We start from the raw sequence: 22476 nt of genomic DNA, 5'->3' as shown, positions 1-22476 counted from the left end.
ATGTGACCCTTTTTAGAAGACTTGGTGGATGTAGTTTACGGGGAAAGACCTTTCCCAGGCATCTGAATTCACTGCTAAGATGAATTCTTCATCATGACACAGTGTTACAACTGCTGAGGTGTACCTGGCCCTAAAGTAGGAATGCTGCTTTTACACCCCTGTGTTATGAATTAAAAGTTCTGAACAATCTTGCCTTTCTTCTTTAACGAGCATCAGTTACAGATAGATTTCAAGCCACATCCACGGAACATTAACATTTACAAAATTACTTATGTGTTAGTAGTAGACTTATTTGTAAGATAACTGTCAGAAAAGCCTGTTTTGATCTCACATAATGTTGGATTTACTCAGTTGGGCCTGAGGAATTTAAGAACTTGCTTGAATTTGAGGTGTGCAGTATTCAGTAGGAAAATGTCTTTTTTTTTTTTCTGAAAAAGATGGGTGACTTTCAAGACCTTAATACAATTTCTTTTCTTTTTCCTCTCTCCCAATAGGGATGGGACAAAAGGAGAGCAGGTTTCCCAAAATGGTTTGCCATCAGACCAGGAATCTCCACGGGTTAGTTACCGCTCCCAAACCTACCAAAACTACAAAAACTTTATTAGCAGACGGACAGCCAATGACCGATCGTGGTCTGGACTGTGACTTACAGAATCACTTGCAGCAAAAGACACCGTTTTTCAGTATGGTTTACTGGTACTGGTTTAATCTTTTGGCTTCAGATTTCCCTGCTGCTTTTCTCTTCCTTCCCATCAGTTGACTTTTATTTAATTAGCAGCCCCTTGGACATATATTTGCTTCACTTTAATCCTTGTTTATTTGAATCTCCCCACTGACACTCAGTTGCTTTAAGGTGACACATTTATTTCATGTTATTTACTGTGAGTTTTTCATGTCGCTAATAGTATTAAGATTTTCCAGCTAAATCGTCCTTTATATGAGTAATTGAGATTTAATGAGATTACATCATAATGAAGAAGAGAACTAGAAACTGACAGGTATGACGCATCGAGTTATACTAACAGGTTTCAGCACGGCAACATTATTAAATCAGCTGCATTAGCAAGCGAGTTATTTACAAGGCCAAAGATAATACATGCAAGTGAGCTCGGCAGTAAAGGCTGGGGGGGGTGGGGGGGTGGGGGGGCTGTAACTCTCGACAAATAAAAGCCTTAAGGTTAGTTGTATAACATTCCATGCAGAATGGACTCATTGACCGCAGATAAAAATAAACGTGAAATAAAACATTAAAAACTCTTATCTAGATTTATCTTGGTATTTAGTCCTCCTATGAAGAGTTGTGATCTTCCTCAATAGCTATTTTGGAGCCCCGTTTTGCCTTGGTCCTGTCCAATTTACACCACAGCAATTCCACTTACCGACCCTGGAGAGACAGTAATATAAATGAGAGTAGGGTGCAGACCCTTATGGAGAGGTTGTGATGCTTTTTCTTCAAAAACTAAATAGCATACATTGGTCTAAGATCCTAGATTGAATGGTCCATGCCTTATTCATTCCTTCTTGACAGGGGATGTCCCGGTGGAGTCAGGATGCATGCCAACAATCTTAATGTGCAGCCATAAAAATACCAGTGAATGTGTGTGTGTGTCTACATATATATATACATAGAGAGAGAGAAAGTTAAAGCAATACAGCAGTTAAAAACTGGCTTATCTCTCCATTACCTTCCTGCAAAGCCTACTTGCTTCAATTAATGCTTTGAGTAGTGAGAAAAATGGCATTTCTCTTTCTTATGTTTTTGAACCTCACTCTCTGAGGTCATATTAAGTGCAGGAAAGGCTCCTGGCAGGCTTGGATCAGTGCATATTAGAGCTCTTAACCAGTACTGAAAAGGAAATGCAGGTCCCAGTCTGGGACTCTGGGAGGAAATGCCTTTCAGCATAAGTTTATCTTTCAAATAGCCCATCCCAGTTACTTTCAGGTCTGCACACAGGCTTTGTCAATGCTCTAGGATACTAAGCAGTTCTACCTTTTTCTTGCTTCAAATAAAGCCTTTTGGTTCATCTTTAATATTAAGTGATGAAGTGAGCTGTCTGTTGTATATTCTAATGTTTATGAACTTATATATAGTTGTGGCAAGGAACGTGAGGTGGCCTGCAAGTACATCCCAGATCATCATCATCATCTTGTTGGTTACCACAGCCTTTCATATCACCTGTTTGCTTTTTTTTTTATTTTATGATACATAATGCATTTCTATGTTAATCTTCGCCATCTGCACTTCAGTCTTTCATAAGAGCTTTTTAGCGCAGTTCCCTGAATCTTGTGTTGCAATATATCAGATGTACCCAGCTGTATTTCTGATTTGAGGAGCGAAATATGCTGCTGTTGATCTGAATGTAGACTTCTGACCGCTAGCTGAGCAGCACAGCTGAATTGTTCTGTATTGGCTGAGCTCGTAAAGTGAGAAAGATGATTGCAAGGCTGTGCTTCAGTCATTGTACTTTTGCTGTAACTTGTCTTTCCACTTCATGATGCATGTTTGTTGGTTTTTTTTTTCCTTTTGTCAGGATAACAACATATAGCTTCTTAATGCTTTTAAAAATTCCATATAAATCTTTGCAGAATACCTGGTGACTTACCTATGCCAGTGTTGGCTCTCTGTGCCTGTAAGAGTATGATAGTTAGAGCAGTATAGCTGTAGCTTCAGACCCCACCATATGGGAAGCCTTCAGATGTATTCTGGCTAAAAAGTAGTATGTAAAAGTAACTTATATAGATACACTTTTTTACTTGTATTAGTACATTTATGTATAAAAATTACGCTTTTATGATGAAGGAAAATTAAGTCATCGATTAAGGTCATTGTTTTATGCACTAGAAGTGTAAGATATTACTTATTTATTATAGCCTGTGGCACTGGCTTAAAACATTAACATGGTACTTATGCCAGAACAATATATAGACTGTCATCTATTTGCATCTGAAAAAGGCAAATCATTTAAGTTGCAGTGCAGAGACTTAAGTTGATGAACTGAATATAACGTTGCTTCAAGCGCGATGAAAATCAAAGGGATGTCTCCCGTCGTTGTCACCAGCTGTCCTTTTGCATGTTATAGTCCTGATTTAAATATCTCAAGAGTAGTCTTTAGCCACTAAAGCACTTGCAACTAACCTCTCAGTCACAATTAAGAAAACCGCATTCATGTATGTGATAACTGTTTTGTTGTAACAGTACAGTTTGCTATTAGTTTGTCCTCCGTTGCGTTGTCTCTGCATGCCCGATGCATGTTTCCATTAAAGTTTGTCCAGCTCCTGTTTTTTCTCTATTTTCATGACACATTCTTCGCATAGCTGTTTATGATTCAGATTTATTTTGCTTGTTTTCTGTTAATTGTAGATAACACATGAAAAGGAAATAAAACCTGAAAGAGCATCAGAAAAGCTTTTCATAGCCCTTTTACAATCAGCAGAATTTTAAGTAGAAGGTACAGGTCTGATGGTGTGATTATAGTTGGCAGTTGTCTTTTAAACCCACAGGATTGCAGATTGCAGCACTGAGTTACATGGTATTTCCCACAAAAACACGTTAAGTAGCTGTGCAATGGTTGCTATTTTGAAACTGGTCTGTTTTACTTCAGATTAGTGGTTATAGGTACCCCCAAATCAGTAATATTGTTCTATCTTGCCAGTTTCGCTACGGAAAACATGCTACTTTGAGCATCGGTTTAGGTTACAGGTAGTTTGTGTAAGTTGTTGAGATAAGTTACTGTGGTCTGTGTAATTCCTTATTGCTGGTCACAAAGGCTTCGTATATCTCAGACAGGGATCCAGCCAGCTGAAGAGCAAAGAGTTTGAAGTTCAGTAACTGTCACTGGTCAAAAAGATTTGCAAAGGGCTGTCCTTTTTCTTGAACGCGATCCATTGCCCATTGGTCGTCAGCACTGGTGATGATTGATTAATTGAGCTTTCACTGGTGAACCACTGGTTGGCTCTTTCACCACCTGTGTTTTAGTAGCTGTACTGGCAGTGTCTGCGTAATCTTCAGCCTCAACTATTTATTTACCCTCTTCTCCCTTTAATCCAATATTTTTGTTATATTTTGAGATTTGGATACAAATAGTGAGGTTTGATGGCTTAGATTTATCCTAACTGTGAAGGAGCGGTGTAATTGATTTTTACTTCCACCGGGTAACAGTGCAGGGTGGATGTTTCCTTTTATAAACTAGGCTGTAAGGCTACATCTCATTAGGGATAGAACAAAATAGACATGACTGAAGTGGAATGTGAGCTGTGATTCTTTCCCTGTTTCAGTGGTGTAGTGTCTGTACTCTGGAGATGTAGATTGCTTAAAGGCAGTTAACCAATCCTTCCCACGTAGCAAGCTGACACTTAGATCTTCCTAGGTCAATAAATGAGGTATAAAGGTGTGAGGTACAATAATGTGTACTTGGCAGGTATAAGAAGTTCTAGCAAACAGTGGCAAAATTTAGTTTGTTGCACAATAATTCGGCTGCTTTTGAATTGTCCAGGCCATGTGCAGAAGTGGGAATGTCTAATTATTGTGCCATTCACAAATACCTGCTTGTCTGCATAAAAACAGTCCAGAATGTTTGTAATCTACTAGAGCATTAGCAGCACTAAGCTTTAGTAACTTGCTAATAATAATAATAACAATACACACTGGTTGTGTAACTCTCGAGCTGCTACCAATGGCTCTACATGTCAAAGTAATGGTACAAGAAAAAAAAATAAACTGGGACCAAGCTGCATTTCAAAAGCTTATAGCCATTAGGATTCCAATTTAAATGATTTTTGGATGAATGGCTCCTGAAGACGTCGCCAGCTTGACCAGTCAGAGCTGCTGGAAACACGGCTGCTCTCTAGGCTATCTCGATCACAGTGCGACAGGCAACGCGATCAACAAAGCAAGTGATGGGCAAGGCCTTGGTTCTGTCTTTGTTTGGGGGTAAATAGCTGTGTGATGTTGTGTGACTGTGGTGGTTTTCAGTTCCTTTAACAAAAATCCAATCCACCTAATAACGAAAGTCTGAAAAAGACCTTGATAAATTGACACGTGACCTCATTTCCCTTGTCTTTAAGATCCAATATCCTAACTGGGATGGTGGAGATGAAATGCATGGTGTAATCTTTCTAATTTCTGCATGTTTTGATTTTGTTGTGTCACTAGGGGAATGGGGAAAGCGGGAAAGGAGCTTTTACAGAAACAAATTAATTGCACGGAATTTTGTAAATGCTCCTGGGCAATTTTGACATACTATTCTGCTGACTCCTAGTTAATATCTTTTATAGACTTCTAATACCCTAGTAATGCCAAAGATGTATTTAAGGTGGCTGATGTGTATAACTTCTACTGTTCCTCTAGGTTTGCAGAAAGTGTGATTGTTACTGTTCCAAACATTTGAGTACTTAGCAACAGAATTGAATGCTCTCATTTTAGGAATAACAATATATAAAAGAACACAAATTGACCGGCAGAGCAAAGCACAGTAAAATTCACACTGATGTTTAGCTGCTCTTATTTTCCCGTCTCTCTATCTATAAAATGGGTACTAATCCATTCATACCTTCTAATTTCCTTGGCCTTCTGTGTCTCCATGGAGCGTGAGAAAGATCTTATTGGCCTGTGTCAATCTCCAGGCAAAGTTTATACACAGCCACATTGTGCAGGGAAACACGTTAACTGCAGGATACCTCAGTGTTGCAAGACATCTAGCTGAACTTTTTTTCCACTGTTCCTAGGTGGCAGAAACTGCAGAAACCAACGAAATGGTCAATGGAGCTGCGGAACAGAGGACAAGTTCAAAAGAGTCTAGTCCTGTTCCTTCTCCAACGGCAGACCGCAAAGCCAAGACTGCCATTCAGGCCCAGACTGCTGCTACCCTACCAGCCAAAACACAAGAGATTCCTTCAGCTCAGATGGAGGGCTTCTTGCATCGCAAGCATGAATGGGAGACACACAGCAAGAAAGCCTCGAGCAGGTAAAGTACCCATTGCTTAATGCAGATGATTGTATCCAAACACACCAAGATGCAAGACAGTAAACGTTATCCTGGCTGCTGTTGTCTTCCCACAGCTCCCAAAGACCCTTCAGGCTTATGCTCCTCTTGTTGTAGGAGCTGCGTATGCATGGTTGGACAGGGTTTTTTGATGAAGTTGCAATCTAAAGGTATACGGTAGGAAATGCAGTGTTAGCCATATTTGGAAGGTGGAAAACTGAGGCATAAAGATACCGTGACTTTCCCACTTCACATGATGAATTGGTGGCAGTAGTGGGATTTGATTCCAGATCTCTCAAGTTGTACATTACTACAAGAAAAGAAAAACACGTAGGTGTGAGCAAAGAAATGTCCATATTCTTCTGACATTTTCTGTTTGCACATTAGCACTTTCCACCTACTCTGTAATCTGTTCAGCAGAGAAAAGCGGGTGAAGATGATTTTGTGTGCCTTAGTTGATTCCATTTCTAAGGACCTGATCCTGCGGTTCTCAAACAGGCAAAACTTAAGAGATTTCTGTCTGGGCTGGAAAAGCAGAGTGGGGTCCTTCATGACTTGGGAGAGCTCCTGAAACCAGATTTATGACTTGGCTGACAAGGAAAATGTTGAGTAGCAAGTGGTGAGCTACACCAACATCTGAGGGATTTGGTAGGAGCTGAAGTACTCAGCAGAGCTGAGTGCAGATCACAGTTGAGAACAGCACTACCATGGTTTTTGTTTAGCTAGAGGAGTACGCACTAGAGAACTACTCTGAGGCAGTGACAGCCACCAATACCAATATCTAGGGACTCTTATTTCTAGTAATCGTTAATTTTTATAGCTGTATTAGTGATTGAGGAGGATGATGCCACTAAGAGTACTTGTAACAGTCAAGGATTTCACATGCAGTCCATTTGATAGTTTGCAGCACAATGAGAACTCCTTCTACAACAAAGCATAGTCATGAAAAGGTCAATCAGTTTCTCCCCTGAGTATGCAAACTGCCTAGTCTGCCAAACCAACCTCCCACTGTTAGGATATGCTTATGTGCTATCAGAGAGGGCTCTGGAAATCTATTCCGTTTGCCTCAAAGTCGGTACTTTTGTCTTGAAGCCATGGTTTTATGAGACGATTTGCTGTCTGCAGTTAACAAGACAGTGTATGCTGTATTCACATCCTCAGACTGAACTAGTCTCCATTATCTTATAGAATTAATTGTGTTTGGTTTCTTCAGTTCGGCAAGTAAGAGCTTTCAATTTATAAACACCTCTGTTGTTTTCCATGTCTTAAAGATCATGGCATAACGTGTACTGTGTCATAAACAACCAAGAGATGGGCTTCTACAAGGACTCAAAAGCTGCTGCTTCTGGCATCCCCTACCACAATGAGATTCCTGTCAGCTTGAAAGAAGCAGTCTGTGAAATAGCGGTCGATTACAAAAAGAAAAAGCATGTGTTCAAGCTAAGGTAAACCTGCTGAAGCATCTTTCTATTAGTTTAAGTTGTGGTGGGTATATTCACTGTGCAAATTAATGGGAAGATCCAGCCCAGGAGCTGGTCATAATTATTAACTGCAGTATTTACTTTCCTGAACAAGCTCTTCCCAATGCCAAAACATGGGGTATTTATTAAAGGTAGAAAGCACAAAACAGTATCAAAATAATCTGTGCACTGTGCTTTATTTACACCTGGGACGAGACTAGACGTGTCTGCCTAAAGTTAGGAGCCTGCATTTAAAAATGCTGGGCTTTTCAGCTGCTCCCTCTGGAATTAACTGAAAAGAGCTGAATGTTTATGGTTCTGCTGTTTTCAAAATCAAGCCTCTTGTTTAATTTTTTCATGGATTTAGGAGACTCCTGAAGACATCTATCGCATTTTCAGGTCTAGAGCATGTAGTTACAGACCATTTTGTTTTGAAGTATGTGAAGTACTTGCTCTTCAAAGGTTAAAAAAAACACAAGGCTTTTCCTTCCAAAATTGTGTTTCTGTTTTACTGATCAATCTTCTAGTGCCAACAGTGGACAAATATTTTGTTATTGCGCAGCTGCTAGGTGAGCCTGTCAAAGGAGACTCATGAACTGATCAGTTTGTGTGGTCCAAAATAGGACTGTTTTTTTTCTTTAATTTTATATTGATACAAGAATCCTCTAAAGATGACAGAATCTATATCCAGTGAAATTTGCTTTACAGCAAATATATAGAGAAATATGTAGTAAATATTTAGGGAAATTTACCTTTCTGGAAGACAGGCCTGCAGCTATGTGATTAATCCTCTACACAACTTTAAAAGTCAATTGACAATGGAAGGATATGCTGTGTCAAATACAAAGTTAGGCAGAAAAATCAATTGCCCTTCTTTTCACAGTACCCCGTCACCTGTATCAGGGCTCTCAGGTAACGCATGTAACAGATTTTCCTTACTCATTCTCACTGGGAGAGTCACCAGAGAGTTCACCAGCTTGTTGTGTCAAATCTATCCCTCCAAGCTGAGAAGGGGTGTGTTGTGGAACACCTGAGAGGTTAAGGTCTCTACAGATCACCTGTGCGGGCAGATCCCTCATAGGAGGGTCTAGTTGTGATCTATGGAGAGTACACTGGAAATATTTTTCTTAATTTTTTAAAGAAGAAAGCAAGACATAATTCTTCCTAGTGTCTGTCTTTGCTGTTATTTTACTGTTTAATACTTAATTTCATTTCATAAAGAGATTTTAAAATGCTTCCTTTTTGTGGGGAAAGATCAGGAAGCCTGCACCACAGCTCCCACTGACCCTGCCTCCTGCTTGTTCAGATGCCTGGTCTGATGTTGTTCAGTCTGTTTTTTTAATTAATGTGTAACATCACCTACATTGTTAAATGTATCCCAGTTAAATCATCTGAGTAAAATCAGCACAGAAATAAAACAGAAGGAAGACTCTGGCCTTCAGCGCTACTTCAGGGAGCTACTCATGAATAATACACAGCATATAGTATCTTGAGTCACCACCACAGTAGTTACGACAGCAGAGCAGCTGCAGCATTTTGCTAGGTTTCTACAAAAGCCATGAAAACTCTCCGTGTTGCCTATGACTTTGGTTCTTTTTCAAGTCTTGAGTAAACTTTTGTACTGTCCTTTGCGAAAGAGGAAAGATCTGCCTGAAAGAGCAAAAACTGAAACAGCAATCACCAGCCACTGAGGGTGGCAGGCTCCGCAGTGCGTCCTGGCGTACTGGAACGCGTCTGCTATCATAAGCGCATCTAGAGACCAGAATGTACAGTGTGTGTGGCTGCCTCTGCGTGACGGTTACAAGATACTGAACCATGAGTTGTTGGGGTGTATTTGTGCACATATAGATGTTCTGACTGTCCCGTGCAGTCCCATATGTCTCAGTCTGATTATGTACTATAGCTAATCAAGCAGGAGTGGAATCTGTGTGACTACTATTAAGCTAAATTTGTGGTGGTTGTTTTCCTTACAGATTGACGGATGGCAACGAATACCTCTTCCAAGCCAAAGACGATGTAAGTTTGTTTTCCTTATTGTATATTACTGATGCGTGGTATCTGTGCTGTTGTATGTACAACAGGAGAAAAATAGCTGCTGAGAGCTCAGGGGCGCGTTTAGATTTCCTGGTCTGCAGTGTGGCTCATATGTGTGCGTAATGTGTAGATTCAGAAGCTCCCACTGGCACAAAGCAGGGCTTTTCAGATGCAGCTTCTAGTAGATGTCTCCTGCAGGTGCGTAACCAGAGGAGTGCCAGGTGATGAGTTAGGACCGTGTTTCCTTCCATTTCCCACTTCTGTCCATTCCCCTCCCACAATGTTGAGTGAATTAGAGAGGGCGTGTGATACACGGATTGTAACAGCTTTCTGCCTTTGGGGCTTCTTGAAGGAGGAGATGAACACGTGGATTCAGGCCATCACATCAGCTATCTCTTCTGATAAAATCGAAGTGTCCCCGACCACCCAGAGCACTCCAGCCTCCAGCCGTGCCCAGACCCTGCCTGCCAGCGTCACAATAACCAGCGAGTCCAGCCCTGGCAAGCGGGAGAAAGACAAAGAGAAAGACAAAGAGAAAAGATTCAGCCTTTTTGGTAAAAAGAAGTGAATTCCATCTCCACACACTGCACTTCTCTGACCGTTCCAGTGGAATTCCAGCATGCGAGCTCAGAACCAATACGTTACTCTCTGTGCCTCATGTTCCTCAATGTGATTGACATTTTTTTATTTATAAAGCATTTTAAAATAAAAAGCCAACAAAAAAGAATCTAAAGTTACAACTGTATGAGGTGCATTGGGCAGCTTCCGTAGGAGGGGGAGGACCAGGTTTTGGGGGTTTGTTTTTGGTTTTTTTTTTGTTTGTTTTGTTGTTGTTTTTTTTTTTTTTTTTAATGAAGTTAATGTAGATTAGATCTTAATATTTAAACTGTTCCTCAATTTTGTGAGGCTGTCTTGGAAAATAACCCACTCCTAGTGCTATTGGTATGCAAGGCAGCGGTGCTTTCGAATCTACTGTGCACATCAAAACCCAATGTACAAATTTTCAAAAATGTTCACTTCCATTTAAGGTTGTTATGCTGAGTCTTGACTAGTAGAGCCTCCCATTGCAGTTCTAACATCTATAAAAAATGATAGTGTATTATCTTTGCTGTAACAGAGTGCAGGTATGCATTAACTTACAGGCGAACCATTTCTATCCTGGCATTGGTTATTAACACAACCTGAAGCTTTTCTGCATCGAGTACGACAGATGAGAATGTTGGTGTACCAGATGGATTAGCAGGCTGATACAGTTTTAAATAATCTGTAATTTCAAATTTTTTTTCTTTGCTGAAATACATTATATTGTATGTTTCAGATAATTCTAGTACAAAGTATAATAAGACTAGATGTATAATAAACCCTTTAAAATCATTGATAAGTGTAAAAGTGGAACTGAAGCATTTACTGGAAAAGTAATGTTACTCAAATGGTTACTTGCTTGTCAGCTGCAGCACTGTGTGTTATAATTTTGCTACATTACCTTGCTATTTGATACATAGTGTGCATTTCTCTGTCACTGTAACTATTGTAATGAAAAATTTTCATCTTACTGCACAATCAAAAATTACATTTAATAGGAATGAACTTTCAGTGACTGGGCCTGTAGTCAAGAGTAGTACTGGAACTGGCTTTCAGTTGTATCGAACTATACCTCTAGACTTTTACCCTATCTGTTAAATATATGCTATGTCATTAAATGCTTTTAAAACTAAATATGCTGGTTAAGTTTCTTATTTCATTTCTGACGATGTTAAATCATCATTTTGAAAGAGGATAAAAAATAAAGTTATTTTAAAACCTCATCTCTCCTGTGCACTGAAACGAATGCCTTCAAATGTAACTCCTTTTTTTTGTGTACGAAAGCTCATACTGAAACAGTTGTTCTCCCTCTTTCCACATCTCTTTATTTTCCTTTTCCCTTCACTTCCTGCCTGCTCCCTCCCCTTCCCCCCCCCCCCCCCCCAATTAAGGGCAAAGAATAATGAGGGGAGGAATTAAATCAACATTTTGTAAAATATTCTGACATAGATATTTTTGTGAGAATTAAACCCAGCAGAATCAGTGGAAGTAAGCATAAGCATGGGCTTAGGGCAAGCGAACGAGTCAGCTGAACATCTTACCCAACTGAGGTAAATCTCCACTACTAGTTTGCAGGAAAAGAACATTATTGTTAAGTAATCTTAGTTCTCCAATGCTCTACCTACCCTCTTGTCAAGCACTTACGTCCTCAGTAAATCAGGCAATAATTGAACTTTGTAATTTACTGAGGACTACTTGTCCTGCCCAGTTTAATTTCACTGGCAGTTTTTATGTTGTCAGGTTTTTTTAAACGTACTCCTCTTAAGGTACAGCCACCATTGTGCTTCTGTGATGACACAGATTTAATGCAGCTGAGGTGATTCCAAAGCTCACTATTTCCTTGACTTTGTCAGCATTTCAAAGACAAGCGTCTTTTCAGAACTTTCTTTCAAGTGGATGCCATCTAGGGAGCCATCTAAAAGGAATAGATCCCAGAAGCCCTAATAGGCATTGGAAGTTTTAAAATAAACAAAATGTAAGGAACCCATCTTTTCATTTTTCATTATTATTAAAATACACTTAAATATAACTTTAAATGGAAAGCAGATAAACTGCCAACTCCTGTATTTCCAAGCCACGGTTTCCTGAACACATAACCAATGCAGCAGTGTCTTAATTCTATTCATGGAGTGTACTGTGTTTTCTGTTTTTTTTCTTGTTTCTGAAATTTTGGGTTGTGAAACAGTTGACTAATTCATGCACATGAGTTTTTACTCCTGTAATATGACATTGTTCCAGTATTAGTAAGATGTAGGATAACGCCACTAGTCTTGTAAATGTAAAATTCAATACAACGTAAAAAGCTGTGGTTTAACATTAGAAGAGAATATGAAACCACCTTCTTAGCTGATTAAAGTACATAAAAATGTTGATGTCTTGCCATTTTTGTCACTTTAAGCTATTACGATGAGTAATTTAGCAGATCGTTCTTAACTACCTGTTGTGTGCAATTCTGTAGCATCTTGGCTGAACATGCCTTCAGAATTGTTTTTTCTTGTCTTGCTTCTTGCTGCAAGTTGTTCCAGAAAACTACTTGAATAAAAATCCTTCCTGCTTAGGAGCTGATTTCAAGTTGCTGAGGAACAAGAGTGAATTCTAGTAAGCGTGTTTTCCCCTGTGGTCCGTAGGAGTGCAGTTTCCATGCAGAGAGAATTGGTGGGTCAGGAAGAGCTTCCTCGGACAAAGCCAGGTCAGAAAAGTCAGGTTGGTGCACTAGTTTCAGCGGGGAGAAAGAATGGGGGAATTTCTCTTGGGTTACATGGAGGGAGGGCTGGAAAACACCAGAGGAAGAAGAAAGCTAAGTATGGATGCTGGAAACGGGACTGAAATCGGATCAGGTTGTTACAGCCAGTGTTAACTACTGCAGAGGTGGCTGTATTGCTGTCAGAATTGGACCATTAAAACACAGTCAGACCCCTGGTGAGGTGAAATGTGTCATTCCTTCTGATCACCACACCAAAAAACGATCTGTAGTACAGTTTAACAGTTTCCTTTCTTAGGAGGTTTTGCAAGAGAAGCTGTATTTAGGATGCCTATGTTTCCTCTGGAGACACATTGAACAAGTAATACAGAAGCTGAACCTTAAAATTTTCAAAGAAAATTAAAGCCAAACATTTTTCAGCTATGTTGCTATCGTTCTTATGAAAAAGAGAACTGGTCCTCTAGTCAGGTCAGTCTACCTGCATTTTTTTCCGCTTGGTGGGAGCCTCATACTGCTTTCTCGGCTGAGAAGGTGTCAGAGAGCTGCAATTGGAGGGTTCTTTCCGTATCCTGACAAATTAAGTACAATGAGGGAAAAAAAACCCAAACTCCTTAGCCATAGGCATTAAGCATGTGTTGGGTGGGAGGGTTTTCTTTTAGATTGATGCAAATAATCTGTTAATCCATCTGTCCTGCATGGAGAATATGTTCTATTGTAGGGTTGTGCTCTGTATGAGGAAGATAAATGAAGTAAAAGAAATATGCAATTAATCTCTCTTCCTGTGAAATACTGTTTTAGACGGTTTTTCACTTTACTGTGTTCTCTTTTTTATGATTGAGTTCACAGAGACTGGACTTCAGATGTGAAGGGTCTTTATGAATATACTTTTGCAATAAGTAACTTGCAGGCATGGTAAGAGTTTGGGATTTTTGTGGATATTTTGGGTTTTTTCTACCTTAACTAATCACAGGTGGCTGAAAAATACTGAAACTTCAGTCACAATGAGTTGGAAGAAACGTTAGTCCTTTTCATAAAAAAAAAATCAGAAAATCAGTCTGTTCTAAGTGACTGTCTTAATGTTAAGAACTGAATTGCTGGAAAAAGCAGAATTTAGCTCTCTGACACTACAGTGAGACAGCAGGCACCTGTGGACCGAACAAGAGAGCAATATCCTGACAACAGGAGGAATGGTGGAAGAAGGATTCAGCTTGCTTTTCCATGTCCTGGTATCAAGCAGGTATGTTTTGAGGTCAAGCAGAACAAAACTCAGGTAAGAAAGCACTGCGTTCTCAGTGCAGCAGAGATTTGAATTGTCCCCATGGCTACGGGTGTGCAGGGCCTAGTTGAGGAGTCAGTATTCAGTGCTTGAGGCTCTAATTTATTTCCTTCCTTGCTGCTGAATGTCATTTATCCCGTGTTGTCAAGCTTTTTTGCCTAGCCTTATGACAGCAATTCAATGAATTTTCTGGTTCTGGTGGATTATTGCTTTTTGTTTCAAAGGATTTTGAACAAGATTAAAGTGCAAATAAGGTAGGGTATAAAACAACCCCACAATGCAGTACTGTAATTGTTGCAGTACACAGGGAGTAGTGAGAATAAAGAGAAATATGTTACAGCATTTAGAAATTAAATGCAAAAAGCGTAAGAGAAGTTTTGCTTCTAATTCAGCTCGTGCCCTTTGTTGCTCTGCATTCTAACAACAGACTAGCAGGGCCAAGATGTCTTACAACATGTGCTAATGCTATTGAAGGGAATCTAGATGAGTTGCGTGTGCCATCACCTGACAGATATCTGAGTCACTCTGCGTAGCCAAGGCAGCGGAGTCGCTTCAGCAAGCCCACGTGGTCACATCTGCAGTGTGTCATAATGCAGCATATGCAGCGCGAGCCTGGAGCACAGAGCAGCTGAGGGGCAGAGGCTGTGCTTCCCTGTCAGCACACCTGCAGGAGAGTCCCAGAACAGAGAATCAGGACACCTAAAATGGTCTACTTTGCAATAAAATGCTAATTCATTCTGTAATCTAGGAAATGAAGGATTTTGTGCATAGGTGTGTATTTCGTAATGAACCGTCCCTTGCTGCTCAACCTCGGCATCCTGATGAGCATGGTGATTGTAAACATCAAATCTGCAACGCAGTCTAATTACACGTGTTGTTCTATGTTTGAAGTATCATTTACTTTTTGTATTAATGAATTTCACATAATTAATCTTTAACTGTTACATGAGATGCTGTTGTGGTTCATTATGTTATAGCAGTAGAAATTATCTGGGCCTAACATGAATTTTGTTACTAGTTTCTTATTAGTCCTGCTATTCTCTTACTCCTACACCTAGCTGAGAAAAAATTTCCCTTGTTCACAGAGTACCGGCATTATCCATGAGAGGTCACTCTATCCAGAGAGATGCTTAGCTGCAACAGATCTGCTGCCACCTGAACAATGAAGTATTATTTGTGTGCTCAAGAGAATTAAAAGATTGGATGAAAGTTCTCTCACCTTGGAAAAGTCAGATTTTGAAACAGTTATGTAAACTTGTGGCAAGATTTAGACATGTCTCAGATGAATCATCGTAAGAAGAAAGCAGTCAAGTATGGCAGCCAGCATACTGAAAGGGGAGGAACACCACCATCCTTGCTGTGACAGAAAAAATGGGAGAAGTGGGAAGATCAAGATCTCTGCAACAGTGGTAATAATTGTAAATTGATTACTGAGGTTCCACGAAAAGATTACAGAAAGACAGCTCCAAATGCATGTCTGGGTAAGGCTGGCAGTAACCCCTTAGAGGTGAGGTCTCCCGTTAGGTCTGGGAGACCCTTCAGGGACGATGGGCTCAGCCAGGCTGCTCCAGAGGCTGGCAGGGTCTCTGCGGACCACGCTGTTTACTCTGTGCTTCTGGGCTCTGAGCAGGGATGGTCACAGAAGACTTAAGACAGATGTTTTTTATGGATCTGCTGTATATGGCAGTCCTGGACTGCATGCAGATGTGAAGCAAGGCAAATATATTCACACTGGTCAGAAGGACTGTCTCTCTCTCTCCAGGCTGGGGTTTGAAAGAATATGGTATCTCTAATCATTCAGAAACAGGCTTGCTTTGCGTTTGAGGATGAAAAAGACTTGATCTTTTCTTTTTCTTTTTCCCCTAACACTATTGCTGGCCAGATCCTAGCATTTCAGCAATGCAAATCAGTATTTCCGCCCACAAGGAATAAGAGCTTAGAGCCAATTCCCCCATTATTATTTTGTAGTTAAATTGTAAAGTCACTGAGAGGCATCAATTAGGATTGGACTGATGTAATGCCAGGCAACAAACAAACAGAACTAGATCACAGTTCCTGGTTCTGATCCCTCCCCCCAAGTTCTTACAGATTTTATATAATTTAAAAAATTATTTCCAGCTCAGATAAGAGGTACTAATTTTGAAGTACCAATTAATATGCAATCTCTGTGTATCTGCTGTACATTTGTTACATTCATCCATGAAAATATGTTATAAATGGTATTTTGTGTAGCAAAGATCTGGGGCATAACACAGATGTTTCTGGGAGAGAAAATCTCAGTGTACATTGTTAATCACAGCTCTTAGGTATGTACAGAGTGGGCAGGATATATCACAGAGGGTTGGACTTACTGGAGATGTGGTGCTTTTTGACATATTCTATACAAGGCATGCTTTAAAATAAACCAGCAAACAAAACAACAACAGCAAAACCCACAATACCCCCCCCCCGCCCAAGCCCCTCAAAAACCCCAGCAGCAGCAAAGGGTCCCTTTGGCAGAGAGCAAGTGTGACAACTGTCATTCAGGGACAACTCATACAAGATGCTACATTAGTTTGGGTTTACATTTAACATCAAAGAAGAAGTAAATGTCATGGGATATATGTACTAGGCTAGGCTAACAGGCTTCTTACCACAATAAGGAGTGAAAATGGTGGTGCTATTGCAAATTTTTATGTATCTTTAAATGTTCTTAAATATATTTTGAAGTGTTGCTTTTTACAAGAGTTACATTAAATTGGAAATATATTCAGACTACTCTTTTTCTGAACGTAAATGCCCTTTTTTACTGAGGTTCACACTCTGCCTTGGTTCATATTGCTCCCTCCCAGCTTTTCTCATATTTGTGATACTGAGGACTCCAGAACTCCATTTATGTTTTTTACAGCTGCCAATCTAAAATAAAGCTTATGTTGTTAGGCCTCTATCTCAAGAATTACATTCAGTTAGACTTATGCCCAGTATTAACACTAAAAAGAAAACATGAAAGTGTCAGTGATGTTTATGTTGTATTGACAAGGAACGGTAGGTTGCAGTATTGAGCATGCCATGTTTTTAGCATCATGACAGCTCCTAGTAGGGAACTAATAATGTTTTGGGTTTGTTTTGGGTTTTTTTAAGTTGGAAAAAAAATACACAAAAAACTCACCATGAAAGGTAATTCAATCACCAAAAAAAATCTCACAAAATCCTTGAGAGTACAGATTATAGGAAAATAACCAAAACTGAACTTGTAGTCCCACGTGTTTAGTTTTAAGGTTTTGCTTCGAGGTTTTTTGGGGCGATGGTTCATGACTAGTATACCTCATTGCTACAATAATGGCAATGATTGATAACAAATAGTTTTTCCTAAAACTGAGCATATATTGTTAGTAAAACAATGGCTATTGTTTAATGCTTCCACACTTCAACCATACTAAATATCACAAAATAAAAAAAGTATGCCAAGGTTTTACTTGAAGGCTGAAACATGAAGTTCAGCGAGATGAGAAAGGATGAAGAATTCATAATTAATTGGAAGTCTTATTAGGTACCCACATCCACTACTTGACAAAATAATTTTCCACATTCTGATGTTTCAGAGCAGACAAAAATAAAATAATGAGATTGAAATTGTTTCATTGCTACGTGAAGATACTTCACACAGGTTTCCAGCACAAGTGGATTCGTGTGCCTGTGGGTAATACAACACCCATCTTCTGTAAAGGTATTCTTGCTCCTGCCCTTCTGAGCCTACAAAAAGAGTATGAATATGCAAGAATGTGAGAGGCTATATCAGGTTTCTCTTCTAGGAGAAAAAAACTCGTACCCACATGTAGATCCCTGTGGCAGAGTCATCAGTGGGACCCCCCAACTCCGCTATGTGACCCGGCAGAGAGAGGTGAGCAAAGTCAACAAAACGTTGGCTATATTTTATTAGCAGGTTTTTTTGGTGATAGAAGGAAAGAAACGCTAAGACAACAGTGTAAATGATTACCCACGTGCTGGTAACTAAAACATTACCATAGCATACCTAATGGACAATGCCATGGGTGACAAAATACTGTGTTTACATCAAGACTCCGTCATCTCAAATGTATGCCTAAAGTGCAAATATTATTTCCTAATTACAATGTAGCTTAGCAGTTTGACATTCAGAGATAATATATCACCTTATTATTAATGCTGTTGATCCTAGAAATTTTTCAGGACAAGCTTTATTGGACAGAAACTGGTGCTCAATATTAAACTATTTGCTCTTAAGACAAGAAACATTAACTTGTTTATTACGGGGCATCACAAGGTTCTTCCAGGAGTAAATCTTGTAAAAACAAATATAAGAAAATGAAATTTCTTAAACCCTTAAGAGTTTCTTTATGATAAAAGTTAAATACATTTTCATTATTTTAAACACATTTTCTAAACAGTTACCTAAAAGGAGGCAAGTGAGAGGGTTGGTTTAGCAATTACATATTACTGAAATTTTCAAAGTCCCTAAGTTTTTCTAAACGAGTGGAAGCTGGTCACAAAGGCACTCATGAAAATGCTACACCCTATGTGAATTTGAAATATTTTAAATAGCTTTTAAAAGCATTCAAATTACGTGCAGAACTGACTTTAACATGACTAAATAAGAGCGTTAAAAGTCTTTGCAACTACATTCCTCAAGGACCACTGGAAGTGGAGGTCTTTTATACAGGTGCACCACATGTTCTGTGCTGAAGACCTGGCATATTACCAAAGGGAAATTAATTCAAGGCAAAGGACTTGTCCCAACAGATTTTAAATCACAGAGATCAGCACACATGTGGCATAAATATATTTGCAGTTTTATATGTTCAGTTGTTATTCCTTTTGAAAAGGGCTTTTGTAGTAATGGATTGAAGGCTTAGCAACGACAAACAATCATTTTAATGGCTGTATGCGTTTGGACAACACAAGGTGTGTGTTTTGGTGAGGTGCACCAGGTTAACTGATGGGAAAACAACTGAATGGAGTAAAAGGTTGTCTGCAAAGGAAGGATGGGCTGACTGTGTTGTGTCTTCATTTTTCCAAAGCCTTGTGAGACTTTTGGATGCAATTATGAATGGGAAATGCCATACCACAAGAACGTTTCTGTTGCTTAAATTTGCCTGTGACTTGCAGGACGAGACACAACGTTCGAGGGAAGGAATCGGGTGCGGACTTGTATTCGACATTTGACGCTCTTTTTCCAGATTGTTGATGGAAATAGAGGAATGAGGTAAAACCTGCAATGCGGCTGCAAGGGAAACCCGGGGTGGCTCCCTCGGGCGGAGGGCTGCCAGCCCCTAACCCGTCGGCCCCGGCTGAGGGACAGCCACAGCGCCGGCGGAAGGGCGGGAAGAGTCGTTGGTGGCACCGCCTCGCGCCTCGCCGTCCCCTCAGCGCGGCGCCCGGCCGCGGGGTACCCTGGGAGTTGTAGTCCCGTCCCCGTGAGGCGCCGCGGGGGCGGGACGGCTCAGCGCCGCCCTCGCCCGCCGAACCCGGCCCTTGCCGCCGCTGAGGGAGGAGCCGCCGGCCGGTCCGTCCTCCCGGGGGGCCGCCCCCTCCTCGCCCGCCCCGGCGGCTGCGAGCCTGGGCGGGGGGGCAGCGCCGGGCCCAGCGCCGCAGGGACTGGGGGCGGCGGGAGGCGACGCTCCCTCTGGAGGCTGTTGCTCTGGGTGCGGTGCCAGGCTTTACTCCAAGGTTTGCTTCAAGTGTGGAGCGTAATTCATTGAGGGCGGGTTGCATCGCTTGCGGACGGTGAATGCGAGGCGTGTTGTGTGCGGAAAGGCAAAGGGGTTAGCCTTGCAGCGGGTAGTTTTTGCTTCCCTTCCCTCTGGCACAATGAGTGAGTCTTTGGGTTTGCTCCTCTGATTTTAGCATTCTCTTCCCTGCGGCTGTGGCGGAGTTTCTGGAGGGCTGGGTTTGGTATCGCTCTTGTTGAGCGATACTTGAAAGTGGTGGGTGCGTTATCACAACATGCAGCAACCACGCTGGGCTGATAATGACAGTACAAATCCTGCCTTAGAAAAAGGAGAAGCAAACAAACGTGTTCCTGGGGAGCATCGTTTCAAAGGATGACAGTAAATAAAAGCACAAGCCCCAAACACACACCTCATGGCAAACTGGAGTGGTTTGTGACTGAAAAATGGGAACATGAAATTGTTTTAATTACACAGTTGCTGTAGACGCGAAAAGGAGGAAGTTTGGGGTTGCTAGGGGATAAAGAAAGACGGGGCAATATTACCATATTTATGCTGGATGTTGCATACGAATCCTTTCTTTCAATAGTATCTCACATGAAGACTCAGAGCACTGGATCCTCCTGAAAAGGCTTAGGAGACCCTGGACCTCTCAGAACTGCCACAGCAGGGATGAAAACAACGTCGTCCCCCCCCCTCCCCAAGTAGCCGCTTTGCATTTTAAATACGTACTCGTTCTGCAATTGAAAAACACGGCTTTTCTTTTTTCTCTCTTTCAGTCTTGACCCAGAGATAGCTATCTTGCAAAGAAGAGCACCCAAGAGGAAGCTTTTTGCAGGAAGCCGAGGAGGTGCAATACGGGAGATGCAGCAGGGAGCCTTTGGCAGGTGGCGGTGGTGGTGACGCACAGAAGTTACTTTGCCTTCGGAAAGAAAAAGCCCTGTCTGCTGCTGCCTATGTAGGTGTATTTTTGCGTTCTACCTTCTCCCCCAAGAAGTTGCCTGGGTCGCGCAGCAGCGGGGAAGCGGCAGCTGCTCCTCCTGGGCGGTGGCAGCAGCAGCAGCAGATTATGGTGGCAGCGCAGCGGTAAGAGCGACGGCAGCAGACCTGATCCCCGAATGTGTTTTCCATTTAAGATCGTCGCTCGAAAGTGCCACCTGAAGCTTCGGCAGCTTGGCAGGGACCGCTTAACGTTTTAAAGAGGAAAACCCTGAAGGGGGGAAGGAGTTAAGGGAAGGAGGGGCAGCGCTAGGTTTTGTGCGTGCTTGTGGGGAGAGGGGATTGGTTATCATGGCGGATCGGACAGCTCCTAGATGCCAGCTCCGTCTGGAGTGGGTTTACGGGTACCGGGGTCACCAGTGCCGCAACAACCTGTACTACACGGCAGGCAAAGAGGTGGTTTACTTCGTTGCTGGAGTCGGCGTGGTTTATAACACCAGAGAGCACAGCCAGAAATTCTTCCTCGGGCACAACGATGATATTATCAGGTAAGGGGGCTGACTTTTCTGGTGGTGGGGTGGGGTGGGGTTTAAAGGGAAGGGAGGAGAATGTAGGGCTGGCAGAAAACCCCCTCCTTGCGTCTTACAGCTCAGCTTGTACCTGTCCTTTTGGAGCAGCTCAGATTTGTTACCAGCAGTCTAGGTGAAAGCTGGGTTTCTAGGTACTGTTGATTATTATTATTTTTGTAGCAAAGCTGTAAAATGTTGCTATAGTAAGAGAGAAGGTAAGTTTCTTCTATTGCACTGCACCAAAGCAAAGCGATTCAGTACAGAAATGCACTGGGAAGATCTTAGTGCAACAGTGCTGCAAAATCGTGGACCCAGCACCTTAACCTTGCCAGTGCTGGGACCCTAGCTCGCCAGATCTGGTGTCTTATAGAAGGCAGGTGTAGCGCTCCTTACACTCGGCAAATCCCAGCACGAGTGCCATAAATCTGGCACATGGGTCAAACTGATTTTTTTAACATATATAATTTGGAAAATTTCACTCAAAATCAAGTTTAGCTGTTTGTACTCCAGCCGAAAAATCCCAAGCATGCTGGTGCAAAATGGCTACAGAAGCACAGGTCTTGCTCCTGGTCTGACCAATTATTTTGTCTCTTTCTTTCAAATGCTCTCTAAGAAGTGGGTTTAATTGATGTTGTTTTACAGAAATATTAGTTTTACTGCACCTCACAAAATAACACAGTAAAAATGTGGTTACAGAGTTCAAGGTAGCCTTTTAAAAAAAATCTGTCCAAAATACAGAAATTTACATCGGTGAAATAGAAAATTAATGTTGTTTTTACTACTTTGACAGAAATCTGAACCTAGAGTATCCTTATGAAGGATGTTGCATGGTAATGACACTCCTCTGAGCACAGCTAACTGCTGCCCTCCCTATTCGCCAAATTCTGCATGAATGAAGCGTTTTCTTGATGATGTGAAAGCAGGATAGTCCCAGGTGACTCATAGTGCGGAGGTACTGTGCAAACATCTGCTGAAGTCAGAGTTTTGACACTCAGTAGCGAAGTCACATAATTGTCATAGAATCATTCTGGAGCCTCGTTTACAGAAAACCATCCACTTCTCCCAGAGAGAGCTTTTGGCTGCTGTGTATCCTAGTAGCATTCTTTTCCTCCCCTTTATAATGCATTCAAGCAGTAGGATTTCATGAAATATGGTGGATGTGCCTAAAAGTGTGTTCTGGTTGCAAAGGTATTATCAGTTCCCAAAGGCTATTTAAAGACACTTGGCTGCTCAGATTCTTCAGAGAAGGA

At 41.2% G+C, this 22476-nt stretch overlaps 2 protein-coding genes across 4 annotated transcripts in view; both read left to right on the top strand.

The window, feature by feature from the left end:
- The window catches only part of SPTBN1 (spectrin beta, non-erythrocytic 1), a 137557-nt gene extending 126366 nt beyond the window's left edge, over positions 1 to 11191 (top strand). For all 3 annotated transcript variants that reach the window (XM_064446902.1, XM_064446901.1, XM_064446903.1), the window contains 5 exons: positions 495 to 558; positions 5725 to 5963; positions 7253 to 7426; positions 9415 to 9457; positions 9828 to 11191. In XM_064446902.1, coding sequence (XP_064302972.1) covers positions 495 to 558; positions 5725 to 5963; positions 7253 to 7426; positions 9415 to 9457; positions 9828 to 10043 — 736 coding nt within the window. In that variant the 3' untranslated portion in view covers positions 10044 to 11191. The remainder of the gene's footprint in view (positions 1 to 494; positions 559 to 5724; positions 5964 to 7252; positions 7427 to 9414; positions 9458 to 9827) is intronic.
- A 9254-nt stretch (positions 11192 to 20445) lies between these two features.
- The window catches only part of EML6 (EMAP like 6), a 122619-nt gene continuing 120588 nt past the window's right edge, over positions 20446 to 22476 (top strand). The window contains exon 1 of the mRNA XM_009503780.2: positions 20446 to 21205. Within this exon, the coding sequence (XP_009502075.2) occupies positions 21009 to 21205 (197 nt within the window). The 5' untranslated portion in view covers positions 20446 to 21008. The remainder of the gene's footprint in view (positions 21206 to 22476) is intronic.

This window comes from Phalacrocorax carbo, chromosome 3 (genome assembly GCF_963921805.1).
Source record: "Phalacrocorax carbo chromosome 3, bPhaCar2.1, whole genome shotgun sequence".
Taxonomy (NCBI): Eukaryota; Metazoa; Chordata; class Aves; order Suliformes; family Phalacrocoracidae; genus Phalacrocorax; species Phalacrocorax carbo.
This window is presented reverse-complemented; position numbering and strand designations above follow the sequence as displayed.